The 15,815-nt window shown below is 35.1% G+C and overlaps 1 protein-coding gene across 1 annotated transcript in view; it reads left to right on the forward strand.

Annotated features, from left to right (window-relative positions):
* The first annotated feature begins 8,373 nt into the window (after positions 1 to 8,373).
* LOC145661022 (uncharacterized) overlaps positions 8,374 to 15,815 on the forward strand; it is a 36,819-nt gene continuing 29,377 nt past the window's right edge. The window contains exon 1 of the mRNA XM_081726458.1: positions 8,374 to 8,461. Coding sequence (XP_081582584.1) covers positions 8,450 to 8,461 — 12 coding nt within the window. The 5' untranslated portion in view covers positions 8,374 to 8,449. The remainder of the gene's footprint in view (positions 8,462 to 15,815) is intronic.

Genomic DNA, 15,815 nt, shown 5'->3' on the forward strand with positions numbered 1-15,815 from the left:
GCTACACTGAGTTTGTTCATTCCAATTCTTTAAGTTTGAATTAAATCTAATACCAGTTAGTGAATTAAAAGTAGCTAACATTATTTTCAAATATGAGACGTTATTACATGCTTGTCACTAGCTCACAATACTCAACTTTGATATAAACTCTTGCAGCCTTCATTTAACTTATTTCTTGACGTGTTTTGTTACAAAACTCATGAATCGTGGCGAACAAAATTGCTTTACCAGATAATGGTGACTGCTTTGGAACCAAATGACAAGTATGAGAATTAAACGTATCATATCTGTAGTTTGGTGTGGAGAAGAAACCAAATAGCGAACGAAAGGTTTAAGAACAACCACGTCATTAATATAAACTATGCCAAAGATTATTGACTTATATGATTTTAAAAAAATCGAAAGAAATTTTGAAAGAACGAAAAATACTAACTGAGAATTTTGTAACTGGAGGCAAGGAAATCTAATTTAAACATACTAAAACATACCATTTAGCGCATATAGAGCGTGGATCTGTGCTCAAGGCGCTAGTTAATAATCTGGAGGTTCTCAAGTCTGAACCATGTGTGAATATTTTGTTTAAATTTATAAGTTTTGGTGATCATTAGTCGGCGATGACACACGTTTAATTGTCTTAAGGTATTTGAATATTTTGATCTTTCAATATTTGAATGATCAAATCTTTAATAATAATAATAATAATAATAATAATAATAATAATAATGGTTATTATTATTATTATTATTATTAAAATTATTATTAGCAAAGTAATTCAATAACACGTTAATATCTTTAATTATTTCTCGATAACTACTCGAACTTAAGACGTCCTCGAATCTAAGTCGCACCCCGATTTCGCTGGACTAAATTAAAGAAAAATAGTAATATGTTATGGTTTTACTATTACTAAAGCACTCTTTGATATTGGTCATTTTCGATGATTTTATGTATCCCTCTCCCCTCTCCATGTTGGGGGCACGGTATGACAAAAATTATCCCAGGCCCGAATGTCATGTACGTTGAAAATTTGATCGAAATCTGTTGGATGGTTCAAGAGTTGTTCTATTTATTTTTATATATTAATCTTCCCTTCTCTTAGATCCTATGTTCTACCGTCAAAGTGAAAATATTAAAACACAAGTTTCTAGGCCCGAACGTCGTCTATGTTGAGAATTAGATCGAGATCGGTCAGGTGGTTCAAGAGTTTAAGTTTTATTCATTTTTATAGATATCTCCCCTCCCCTCCTCCTACCCTACGTTCTACCATCAAAGGGATATGATAAAAACCACCCCAGGTCCGAACCTCATCTATGTTGATAATTTGATTAACATCAGTTCGGTGGTTTAAGCGTGATGAAGTCACCAAGACAGATTTTAATTTTTATTTTTTTACATAGTCCCCCCCTTCCCCTCTCTTACATTGTGACGTCAAGGCAAAAAATGAAAACATCCCAGGTCCGAACCTTATCTATATTGAATGTTTGATTGATTGGGATCAGTCGGATTGTTCAAGAGTTATTAAGTTTTATTCATTTTCATATATTTACCCTCCTCTCCTCTTCCGCAAGTTCTAATATCAAAATGAAATAACAAAAAGCTTCCCAGGTTTGAATTTCATCTATGTTCAAAATGTGATTGAGAACGATGGGGTAGTTCAAGAGTTATTCACCACCGAACATTGTCACTTTTATTTTTATATTTATAGCTGTTATGTATCTTCCCCCTCCTCTCCATCCTCTACGTTATTCCGTCAAAGTGAAATGGTAAAATCCATCCCTTGCGTTAATCGAGACGGGGACATATAGCTTCATTGCTGGCGTCCCCATTAATCCCCCTACTCATATCCTTTAGTGTGTTTAAGTTAGTTTTTTTTTGTCTTCAGTTGCAAATTTCTAAGTTATTTTTCTTTGTTTCAAAATTCTCTCATTTCTTGTATGATAATACAAGTTAATAATCTTTGACTTGTTTTATATTAATAATCTGAGTTGTTCTTAAACCTTTGGTTTCCAATTTTGTTTTGTCTCTACACCAAACTACAGATATGACAAATTTCATTCTCATACTTTACATTTGATTTCAAAGCGGTCGCCATGAACTGCTTAAAAGCACTTTTTCCGTCACGAAACACCCAGCAGAGGGCGTACGATATCGTCTACAGCAATGAGAGGAAACTCCTCCTTGTAACATGAAGCACGTTCCGTTCAAACACCTAAGCAAAGCTATCATTTTGGTTCTGGTGTGAAAATGGCTCACTACGAAGCTTCTGTTAAAAGCAGCGTGATTGCTTTAATTGAGCATGCGGGCATGAACTATAGCGAGGCAGGCGCGAGATATGGCGTTAACCGTACTACAGCACGGAGGTGGTGGAGGAGATATGAGGAAACAGGAGATGTAAGACGTAAAAAAGGAAGTGGGCGACAAAGAGTTTCCTCTGCCGAAGAAGACCAGAGTTTAATTGCCCAATGCCGTGAGCACCCTTTCATGTCTGCCCGACAGTTACGAGAGGAAACCAATTTCCCAGGCGATGTTACGACTGTCCGTCGTAGACTCAAATCCTTTGGTTTGAAATCATACAGGGCAGCTGTTAAGGAGCGACTAACAGAAGACCACATGGTTGACCGTCTGGCGTTTCCACAGTTAAATATTGCATGTGTGTGGGACGAGGTCGTTTTCAGAGACGAAAAAATATTTTCCAGTGCACACTTCGGGCCGAAGCGTGTTTACCGCCCCCCTGGAAAAAGGTATGCCTCTGAATACGTTTCCCATTTTGGTCGAATGGGACATGTAACTGTCCACTGTTGGGCATGGATATGCAAGGCTGCAAATTTCGGAGGAATCTACAGGATTCCTGGTCGCCTAAACGCCCACAAGTATGTGGAACATCTGGATGAAACGCTTCCGGAAATAAAAGCTCATGTAGGTGACGGCATATTATATTTGCAACAGGACAATAGCTCGATACATAATTCAAATGTGGTTCAGACATGGTTGCAGAGGCAACCTGATGTCGAAATAGTTGACTGGGTTCCATATGGAGCAGATCTGAACCCTATTGAAAATATGTGAGCCTCTGTTGCAAGAACATTGCGGGAAACCTGGTCGAACAATCCTCCACGAACATCTAATGATCTTTGGGAGCGTGTTGAAGATGCGTGGTCGATCTGTTGCACCCAACGCTATATCTCTCGCCTAGTGGATTCAATGCCACGGCGTATGGCAGCTGTAATCGAGTCGCAAGGGGACTATACACACTATTAATAAATGCTCGTCCACAACACCATCAGCCCTCTCGAGGGCTACTTAATTCGACCCACTTATTAACAAAATGTTATGAAATACATTACGCGACACCAGTGAATGTAAGTGTCTCAGTATGTTCTGCATTAATAAAGAGGCTAACGTGCGAGACTTGGTGGCCGAGTGGTATTATGCTTGCTATGTAAACCAAAACCGCCTGTAACAGTTGTAAGTTATAAATTTGTATCCAAGAAACACCATTAAGCGTATGTGCAACTACTGCTTTGCTCTTTTTCTCTTCTAAAGCGTAACATGTTTAGGACGATTCGTTTCGTTTCCATTAGAGTTTCGAAAGAGATTATTTGTGTTTGAGTGTAGGATCTTTAGTTTCCTTTAACCGACACTTCTAGCAAGTACAACTTAATTCACACAGCAGTTAAAAAAAAATTCGTACTGCCTTAGAAAGTATTCCTAAAAGCAGAAGCTGCATCATGCATCCTGAACAGTGACGTAACTAACGGCAGTGCGTTGAGGGAGCCCAGAGTAAAACGGTGCCTTTGAAAATTCGTAATTCCACTATTTTTCTTCGATGTCCAAAATGAGACTACTTTAGCCTTACATGAAAAAGAAGCTGTGGAGGGGACTGCGAAGTCTACTGAAAAGATTTATCACGTCCTTGCAGCAACAACTTTAAGTTTTCGAACAGTAATGAAGAACAAGATTGATTGAAATTTTAACTTAGAATGAAATAACTAAAAATCTAATCTTATATAACTCTCATTGATAGTAGTGTTCCGTATTTGTTTAGACGCCTATTCTTTTATAACCTTACCTATGGTGCATGGGGTCCTTGGTTCGATCCCAGCTCACGCCGAATGAACTTTATTATAGACAAACACCGTGTGCATGAGTGTCCTCGGGTTTCTACCGTTTCCTCCCACTTTTTTTCATTAAACAATTTAATTTATTTCTCACCATTACTCTCTCCATTAGCATAGTCGGCATAATCGTGGGACGTAAAACTTAAATATTTCATTTCATTTTTCTTTTATAACTGTATATCACTTTTTCTGTGACGAGAGCAACATCTAAGCGAGTATTCAGTAAATTAAACCACTAAAACCTATATTCGTTGCACAATAGTGCAGATGAAGTTTAGCCCTTTGGCAATCTTCAGCATGGACAGCAAAAAACACCAATACATTGATATTGAAACAGTAGTTAACGAATTCCTCTGCGAAAAAGATCACCCGTACTGTTTAGTCCGGGATCCACAGTACATGCCCGTAAAAATTTGTGGGTGCACGGAGTTTTATTGTTGCATCGTGTTCCTCGACTTATCGCTTTCTACTTTTTCTTGGGTAGACATCTCAATTATGGTCGCTTACCTCCACAGACGCCATTTTCCAATATGGCCGCCAAATAAGCAATCACCATACATAACTAAGGAACTAAGTCATCTAGGAAAGTGATCTTGGTGTCGAATCATAGGTTTTCGGGATCAGAGAATAAAATATTACCTTACATTTGCGATATATTGAAGTCTTGCATGTAATATAGCCAGGGGCGTACGCAGGAATTTATTTGAAGGAGGCCCAAAGCTGACACACCGATACCAAGTCACTTCAACTTAAGAGGCTTTACAATAGGAGCTCTTGACAAGTTCGACTTTGAGGATATTCACCGCTCCCAGGTACATTTGAGAGTCATCATACTGCCGTGGTTCTTTTTCAACATAAAACATCATAAGAGATCCACAGAAAAAAATATTTCACAAACTGTACTGATGAACAGAATTTGTAAACTTTTGTGTGAGCTACCGTGTCGAAAAAAAAGAAAAACTAAATCGAGGGAAGAGTATAACCAATCTTGCTCTTCCGAACAATTTTAAAGTAGCTGAGGATGTTGGCATTCATTCATCTGATGAGGCATCCACATGTGCTCTAAAAACTGAGTTTGTTATTTCTCTTACTGGAATATACAGTATGAGCGTAGCTGAAATAAAATAATCAATAAGAATGGTCTTGATTGGAAGCTCGGACCATCCACGTAGGAGTAACTTACATTAACCATTCACCTAACAGACAATGACGCACAGGGCTTGGCACTACTTTATCAGATGGTTCTATCAAATGTAACTTAATTAAAACAATAGTAACAAATTTTAAAGCTTTAAAAAGTATCCTGAAGAAGAGGAAGTTCATTTTGCACATTGTAACTAAGTTACAAGAGGTTTACGTCCTAACTGAACGGCGCATCTACCGATTCAACTTTTGGAATATCCCCTTAAGGTAGCTTTCAACGCAGCTAAGGGAAACGTATGTGAACGAGTAATAGAATCCTCCGTAGCAGAATGGATAAAGTCATGGTTCGAAACCCGTCGCCGAAACCAGATTTTTTAAGATCTTAATTCCTCAGTTCTGAAGATCTTTCTCTCCTTTCGTAATCATCTGATGCTCTAAAAAGAGTTCTCCACATTAATTCGACAACTGCCTAATGTGATCCTCGCAGTTCGAAAACTTCCCTTCTTATCTCTCACAAAATCAGAATTTTCGTCATAATACGAATGCTGTCCAATCATTTTTTCCCCAATTCTAAATCTGTGTATACAAATCATCCCTCTCTGTCTCCATACTTGAATCCCTTTCTCTCTCTCTCTCTCTCTCCCTCTCTCTCTCTCTCTCTCAATGTCACCCAGGAAGTCATATGGCTTGAGATCAAACCTTCGACTCTTGAAACCAAATGTAAGCTCTTTAGCAATGTGCTATCGTAACTCTATAGGGTTGTTGTTAGAACCAGTGTCTTTCAGACTTTATTCGGGGAGGGGGGAAGGAAGAGATTCTCCGGCGACATAAGATTTTCACTTTTTATTAGTGTATTACTATACATTTGATCAAAAATACGTATTTATGAAGCTCAAGAGAGGGGGAATTACACCCTCCTGTCCTGCCCAAATGACGCCCCTGAAACATTTGCTTGCACTTACTGAAAAGAAATTAAATGAATCATTGAATAAAACTCGTTTCTGTCCGTAGATATTTTAGAGCTCTTGGCAATTTCCATAGATTTCTTAGGGAGCATCTTACTAGCTTGCACTCTTTAAAGAAAGAAAAGAATGAAACTAAAGATATTTATCAAGCTCTGGGAAGATTGTGTGACTTTCCTTTAATTTAGGCTCTTAAAAATATTTCAGAACAAACTAATGGGAAAGACTGTTTTAAAGCTATAACGTTGTAAACTTGATTCCTGTTTCTTTTTCAGCTGAATGGAAAGAGTGTACTACGTCACACACACTGCTTTAGACAAGGAGAGGTGGAGGACGGGGAGGAGTTGGAATAAATACTAGAAGCAACTAATCGATTGATACATGTATTGCGGGAATGCATAAGAAAACTGGGCAAGAGTTTGTTATTCATTTGGGCTTAGAATTTTTGTAACAAATTTTATGCCGCGGACTGTACAAATAGTAGAATTTGAGTAGTACAAAATGTACATAATTCGATACTTACATACTATAATTCACCCTCAGCCATGTTACCTTATCTAGATCGAAATAATCTATCGACTGATACTTGTATAATATTTTATTTAAACAGAAATTAAATTTAAAAGTCAATGACAATTTTAGGCTACACACATATCATTAACCATACTACGTACTGTCATCTTGGTGACGTCATAATGAAGAGCTTAATGAGTGCTATATTTCAGTGTATCAGATTCATCTTAATAAGTGTTACGGTTCTCTTAATAGCATCAGTTTCTAAATTAGAAATTTAATTTGTTTTCTTAATTTTGTCAAAAATTACGCTTGAGCTTTTCACACTCAAACATATCATTTACGTCAGGGCAATAAGATCTGTCAATTGGTATTAACATTATCGTTGGAATTTTTTTTTAAAACGTTGATAATATTGTAGTTTTTGGAACGATACGATCTTTCAGTTTAACGTCCCACGATTATGCCCTTTAGGATAAAAAAAGTAGACGATAATTAAGGCAAGTGAATAATGGTGGAATGAGAATATGGGAGGAAACGGGAATACTCCGAGAAAACCCACTGACATGATGTTGTCCACCACAGAATTACTTCGTCTGAGATCGAACCAGGAACCACACGCACCAGAGATAAGCCCTCTACCACGGAACCACCATGCCCTTAGATTGAGTCAGAGTTTCGTAATAACATAATAAATTGAAAACCACAAAAAGCTTTGTGTATACTTTTCAAATTATTTTCTACAAACGTATTGCTATTCTGAGAAGAAGTTTAATTCTACAAGTTCTTTTATACTGCGAGAGAATATTAGCTGTTATTTAAATTGACTGATAGTCACACATTGCAGAAATATAAGATATATATCTATTATTAATAAAAAAATAAGATATAACCATTACTAGTTGTTTCTTGTTTTGAACTTATTAATGCAAATATTAACAAACTTTGCAGAAGTAGTGCATTTCGTAAAATAATAATAATAATAATAATAATAATAATGATAATAATAATAATAATAATAATAATAATAATAATAATAATAATAATAATAATAATAATAATAAATGAAAGTTTTAAACAGACGGTACAAGTTTATAAAAGTTCATCTTTCATTGTACATTTTAATGAAAAATTTCTCTATAATATTAAAAATGACTTTAGAACTTGTGGAAGAGTGTCACCTGGAAATGCTTTATTACCTGGTATTATCATTATAGATACACTTATACTTTTTCCCAATCCACAACAGATGAGCAAAACCGTCATATGTTCACCGTGCAAAACTAAAATCATGTCGCCCTAATTGCTTGATGAACTCGCAAAATAATTCTCAATGACTTGCAATGACTTCAGGTGTTGAACATCCAACCTTTAAGGAACAAAGATGTTTGTGTATAATAACTATTTTAGGGAGAGAAAAAAAATTAGTAAGCACAAAAATAATAGCTTTCACTTTCATATTTTGGGCTTGTGTCTACAATTACTATTATTGGCTGTTGTATAGGAAGGAAATGCGAGTCGCCTTTGTTAGAAGTGCTTCTGATGCCATTGGGAGAACGGAAGAACTTCATAGGAAAAAGCATGGACCATTTACTAAAGTGGCGAAAGTGCTAACATGAGTCCAGTCTTATATAAGAAGGATGGATCATCTCGAACAACAACACTTCTTTTCTTCTTCCTATTCTCACAACTCTGGAGGGCAAAGATACCGCCATGAAGACCTTTGTAAGTATTAGTCACATGCTCGCACATTTAAATTGGATTAGTATATTTTATTTAAGAGGCCTTATCACTGTAAAAATAAAATACCGCTAATTTTACTGTATTTATGTGATATCTTCAAATAGATGATAGAAAATCAAAACGTGAAACAAGATCGCCCTAGACAATATTATTTTGCATGTGGTATTATTATCATGAGTCACCTAGTAGCTTTCCGTTTACATATATTTAGAAACGCGAAAATAAATGTCGATTTTCTAAATGGATGGAAATCAAATGCAGATAAGTGAGTAGTGATAACGGTATTTCATGTAAGATAATATTGTCTAGAGCGATCTTGTTCCATATTTCGATTATCTTTTATCTATTTGAAGATATCACATAATTACTGTAAAATAAGCGGTATTTTAATTTCGCCGTGATGAGGCCACTTGAGCTAAGTACTATAACATGATGTATCAGTCAGTATATGAGTAAGGATTATTATTAACGACTAGGGTTGAATCTGCATTTACCTAGTAGATGAATTTGTACAATAACGGACTAAGACGACTAGTATACAGTTATTTTACGTATGTACAGTCAGGGACAAAAGTTCATTCCGTTCGATAAAATTTATTTTGCAAATAACGGTGATATGGCTGGAACTTACAGAAAATTACAGTGTTTTTAATTTGCTGAAAACTGTACGAGTACTCAATTTCCATTCTGAAGTTGTTTACGAAACTAATTTTATTAAACGGAAAGAGCTTTTTTTTCTTTCACTGATTGTACATGTACTTATACATAAAGGACATGACGTTTACTGTGCTGATTTAACAACCACTATAATTTAGTAATATTAAAATGTGCTGAAAATACTTACCTTTAATTGAAAATGCAAGCTAATGATGTTAAAACTCTAATAATAAATTACTTTGAATCATTCAATACTTGAGTAATCAAAATAAATTATTCTGACCTGTTCAAATGATGTTTCGGATAATGATTTAAAACTGTCTTCGTTAAGCTTATCCCTACTTTTTTTTTTAATTATAACTTGAACACAATGAAGATTATTAAAAATATATAGAAAGTAAATCAGTTACTATTTACAGAACATTATTAAAGAAACAAATAAATAACCGTTTCCAAACCTTTTCTTCTAGACTAGAAATTCTGATGTGCAGTTTATTACGTCACAATTCTTGGGTGCCATACTTTATACACTATACGAAAGGTTTTGAAAACAATGAATATTTCATATATCATAATAGTGGTTTGAAGAAACTGTCCTGGCTTTCTTTCTATATTTTTGATATTCTTCTACAGCGTTGATATTCTCTTTGCGTTGTTCACTAAAATTAAAAAAAAAAAGAAAAAAAGTGGAGGTGAGCTTAGTGACGTTATGTCATGCTTTATCGCATAAAAATAAATCATTAATGCTGCAATCTTATATATAAAAAAATGTTCCTCAATTTCAGATGCTTTGGGCATATTTCTCACTTTTATTGCACACTGTATTAGTCTCACAAGAGTTGGTTTCTATGTTGACTTAGAGGTTAACATGAAATACATGTCTGTTCAGCATAATGTGGGATCTGAACTACATGAAACCCCATTGGAATCATACCCGGTTCTCCTGTCGAAGATGCATATTGTGACAATATAGTCACAAATGAGATCGTTTCGCCTGAGTACGAGACAATATATTTATGTAGTTTTCATCGTCCAGATTCAAATATACTTAAATTACTCAAGAATTCTACTAAAATATCCACAAATTCGTTATACTCAATCGAAAGGTACACGATTTCTTAAAATATTTTACTCTCTTCAGAACCGAACCTTAGGGTATATGATGCATTCAACTTTGCTACAAGCATTCATAAATCACGGTCAAAGAGTTTTTTCAGAGAAGAGCAACGAAAATAATCACTAACTTCGACTAAAATTGAACCTGAATGCACAATATTTTGCTCTAGGAAGTTGACTTCTCCATTACGTTCATACTACTGGTTCACATGTTATCAGTATCCTTTTCACTGAGATTATACCTTAAATCCACCGTAGGAAAGAACAATTATAGATACAGTACAGAGTATCTTGCGCTACACACATTCTGTACAATTCTATTACGTCCCATGTTCAGAAGTACAGTATGTTTTAAAAGGCTGAAGAACATACCTAAAGTAACTATTTTATTGATTAGGAGCAGATTCTAGTAGCTTATTTATCGCAATTTATTCTTTGAAACTTATCTTTAGATATTTCCAAATCATTGGATTACTAGCGATGAACTGATAGTGTGGCTTTCAGAACCATGCGACGTTCTTTCAGTCAATTTTTACTTTAAATCCTCCGTCTACGTAGCAAGCGGGGTAACTCAATTTTCCGTTTTTTTTTCGAAAACTTTTAATGAGAACATTTCAAGAGAAAAGTGGGTATCCTTCTATATGTTGTTTTGTCATAATAAAAATGGGACACAACAGTGTATTTGTCCAGTTTAGAGCAAGAAATACGCTATGAATCCTGAACAACTCATAGTACATTGTTATTATTTTTGGACAATTACGGAACATTGTTAGTATATTACGGACTATAATATACACTGGGTTGAGATAAGCAACGTAACATATGTATATTGAGAAATCAACTGAAACAAGATCAAAAGTAAGAAAATGTATTGAACAAGTAGAGTATTAGGGTAGGTTACGTTAATTTTCAATTTGACTAATGTATCTACTTCAGCCCTTGTTAGTTGCTGTAATTATTTCATATTTGTTGTTAACGAAACGCAGTATCAGGAAAGAAGACTAATTTTGACAGAAAGTTACATTTATGACATGTTTCCTGCAAATACTTTTGCGGTAACCAAGGATCCACTTGGTAGAAACTAGTATATTTTGACCCTTGGTAAAACAAATAGTTAAGGACGTTAATTTAAAGATGTTTTTATCAACTGGCACAGCAAATATTAAAATATTGTGATAACTAATCATGAATATGGTTGAAACTACTATTCCACAAACAAAAATACTGTATATTTCAGTAAGGAAGATTAAATACAGCAGATGATAATAATATAATCAAACCTGGAAAAGGGATATAATGTATACAGATATGTCAGTTATTGCTTAGTTTGTTGCTTAGCAGATTGTAATAAGATATATTAATGTTGAACAAGAGTCCAACTAATAGAGATTTCTCAGTTATCTAGGTTGACTAGTACCAAACTCATCATTTACCCTCAAGTGTGAATATTTTATCAAATCATTGTACCCTCATAAAAATAGATTTGATGTTTTTATTGGTATACTCCACTTTAGAAAACGCTAAAGGTAATATATCAAATTATTGCTTTCTGAAGTTAATTCCACGAAGTCTTACGCTTTATAGTAATCTTTACATTAAACATTTGGCACTCTTTTCACAGAGAGAAAATACGTTATCAGCAATTTCTTTAACCTTTACTGACCACGATCTGATTCTAGAGTAATCCCAGAGCCATAATGTACGAGGGCTATCCAGAAAGTAGATTACGTTTTGGAATAAAAAATCAACAAAGTATAGGAAACAAATTTTATTATATACAGATGAAAGCCACACACAAATACTACTTTTCGACATAGTCACCATTCAAATTAAGGCATTTATCGTAGCGATGTACGAGCTTGGAAATTCCTTCGTCGAAAAATTCGGCCGCCTGCGACTTCAATCACTTCGTTACCTCTTCTTGCAGCTGTTCGTCGTCATCAAAACGCTGCATAGCCAGCCACTTCTTCATTGCTGGGAATAGGTGGAAGTCGCTCGGTGCCAGGTCGGGACTGCACGGCGGATGAGGAAACAACTCCCACTGAAAAGATTCAAGAACTTCACGCGTGACATTTGCCGTGTGGGGCCGGGCGTTGTCGTGAATCAACAAGATCTTAGAGCTCAACATTCCTCTGCGCTTGTTTTGAATTGCTCTTCTGAGGTTTTGCAGAGTTTGGCAATACCTTTGAGCGTTTATTGTAGTGCCTCTTTCCAGGAAGTCCACCAAAATCACACCTTTTCTGTCCCAAAAAACAGTCGCCATCATCTTCCTTGCCGACATTGTTTGCATGCATTTCTTGGGTTTTTGGGGAGAACCTGTGTGCCCCCACTGCATTGATTGCAATTTCGTTTCACAGTTCACGTGTTTCACCCATGTTTCGTCACCAGTAACGATGCGATCGAGTAAAGAGTCACCATCCTTATTGTAGGCGTCCAAAAAGTGCAACGCTGCAGCCATTCGCTGATTTTTGTGGTCCTCTGTCAAGATTTTTGGAATCCATCTTGCACAAAACTTGTGGTAACCAAGCTTTTCGCTGATGATTTCGTGCAACAAACTTCGCGAAATTTGTGGAAAACTCAAAGAAAGTTCCGTTATTGTGAACTTTCGATTTTCACGGACTTTAACATCGACTTTTTCGACAAGTTCGGCAGTCACTTTGCTGGGTCTCCCACTTCGATCTTCGTCGTGAACATTGGTTCGGCCATTTTTAAATCTTATGACCCACTGTCGCACTCCACCTTCAGTGATAATGTTGTCCCCATACACTTCACACAGCTGCCGATAGATTTCTATCGGTTTACAGTTTTTTGCTGTCAGAAACCTTATTACTGCACGCACCTCGCAGCTCGCGGGATTTTCAATTAACGCAGACATTTCAAACCGTCACAGTATCTTAACGGAGCACAGCACGAACCTCTCACTAGCACGGCTAGATGCCGACTGAGCTGCGCAACGCTCTGACCCCAAGATGGCCGCGCTAGCCCCTAGCGGACACAGACGAAAACGTAATCTACTTTCTGGATAGCCCTCGTAGTTTAAATTAATTGATGATCAGTAAAGTCAAGTAAAGGTCCACTGGCTTTCATGACTGTGTGTGAAGGAAAATTCTCAGCACCGTTTATTATTATTATTATTATTATTATTATTATTATTATTATTATTATTATTATTATTATTATTATTATTATTATTATTATTATTATTATTATTATTTACTTTGGCACTCAGAAATTATATAGTCAGCAGTAAGCACCGTACTCTGGCTATTTTACTTCCCCACGTTGTCCCAGGACCCATTTTAAACAGGCTAGGCGATCCCCAGAACGTCACTGAAACGATGATAGAACGAGAAAATTTCCGCGGCTTCACTGGTTATTGAATCCAGGTCTCCCAATTGGCACGTAGATGACTTACTGATTGCTACGTTGGCATTGAAGTTAATAGAAGAATATCTACTAAAACTTTGAGAAGAATTATGTATATATATACATACTATAAGCCTTATATGTACTACCGTACTACACTACTTCTACGTAATTAGTTAACGTACTACACACATTAATGAGTAATGTTAATCACACTCTATTAATTGTTGAAGATGATTAAACAAATACATATGTAGAACCTAGTTTTAGTTGTGTATATTAGTTTTCCTCATTAAAATGGCAACTTTCACACCGTCGCTGAGATCACATACATAATTACGAATGTGTACTACCATCTTCAATGAAGGGAGAACAAAGTAAAGTGTACATTATGCAAATACAAGCATGACTAATATTTACTTTTCTGTTCACATTAACGAAAGTAGCATTGTCAATTACAACTCCCACTCAGCTTCTTGTATTTATAATTAATCACCCATTCTAAAGTACAATGTATACATAGCATCTTGAAATGTTAACAGAAAAAGCTATTAAAGAAAAGACAAACGAATAGGTATATATATAAAAATAAATATAGTATAGATATTGAAAAGTAACAAATGATGTCTTTTCCTACACATTAAGCACATCTGCTTTCAAGCATTTCGAATAATAAAAGCCGAGCTAACTAATAACTTTGAGAAAGGATATGTTCCCAAGAGTGCGAAATAGGAAGTAAATCATTTATAAATTGATTGAAAGCTTCCGGGTTGGGTTCACACTATCAACCAACCATGAGGCTGCAAATTTTGTGTATAAGTAATTAATCTATCCATAAAATAGCTATATAATACAAAAACTATGATTATACCTTTAAGAGACCTAATCACAGCGAAATTAAAATATCGCTAATTTTACAGTAACTATGTGATATCTTCAAATAGATAAAAAGATAATCGAAATGTGGAACAAGAGTGCGCTAGACAATATTATCTTGAATGAGGTACCATTATCACGAGTCACCTAGTAGCCTTCCGTTTGCAGCCATTTAGAAACGCGAAAATAAATGCTGATTTTCTAAATGGCTGGAAATCGAAAGCAGATAAGTGAGTAGTGATAACGATATCTCATGTAAAATAATATTGTCTAGCGAGCTCTTTTTCCACTTTTCGATTATCTTTTTTTTTATCTATTTGAAGATATCACATAATTACTGTAAAATTAATTTTACCGTGATGGAGCCTCTTAAAAATAGACCAAGAAAGAAACCTGCTCATATTTGGTGTTTAGAAACAAGCAAGTTTTAAAATTACTAAATATGTGCAAGTCAGAAACAAATATTAGACAAAAAAAATATAGCTAAATCATTGCTTAGAAGATAACAAAATAATCCTTATTAGACCTATACATATTAAGACTATATTTATTATGATTTGTAAAGTTCGTCACTATTCAACATAAAGATAATCTATTTTAACCATATTGTAACCTATATATGTTATCATTTGTTTATTTATACAAGTTATGTTTACTTCATAATTAAACGATTTCTGTCTTTCTATCATTCCAACTCAGACTATCTTGAACACTGAAACAATCATATAGAGCGCATTTCGTACATTATACTGTATATGGCGAACAAGTACAGGCAATATATGTGTATGTAATATGTGCTTTTAGTCGTGCGCAGACCTAGAAGAAACTATTCTTTTTGTTTATTACCAGCAATTGACCTACGTAAGTATAAGTCTATGCATAACTAAAATAATACATAACAAATTCTGTTCAATCTATACGTAAGATTTCTTTATTAGTCACTGCGTACATAATTCAAACTGCATTGACTTTTAGATCTGTGTACATTATCATTTTCTAATAGAAAACAACAATTAATATGGGCATTCAATGCATTTGTTGTTGTGTCATATGGCACAAGACCCCTTCAAACACACCAGAAGAAAGTTACATTCAGAAACTGCAGACCAGAAACACTAAAGCATGAACACACTGCATTTGCTAACAGTTGTTTGAACTGGGAAATACAAATGTAATTTATTTGCAAGTTAGGAATATGTTAAAGTTAGCATTACATTCTACATACAGTATATAAAAATGAATATAGGTTCTAATACTGTTTATCCCTTAACTCCCTCTACAATGCTTGACTGATTTTGATAACTTTTGACATAGACTAGAC

The sequence above is a fragment of the Thermobia domestica genome, chromosome 9, assembly GCF_964235325.1.
Source record: "Thermobia domestica chromosome 9, izTheDome1.hap1.1, whole genome shotgun sequence".
NCBI lineage: Eukaryota > Metazoa > Arthropoda > Insecta > Zygentoma > Lepismatidae > Thermobia > Thermobia domestica.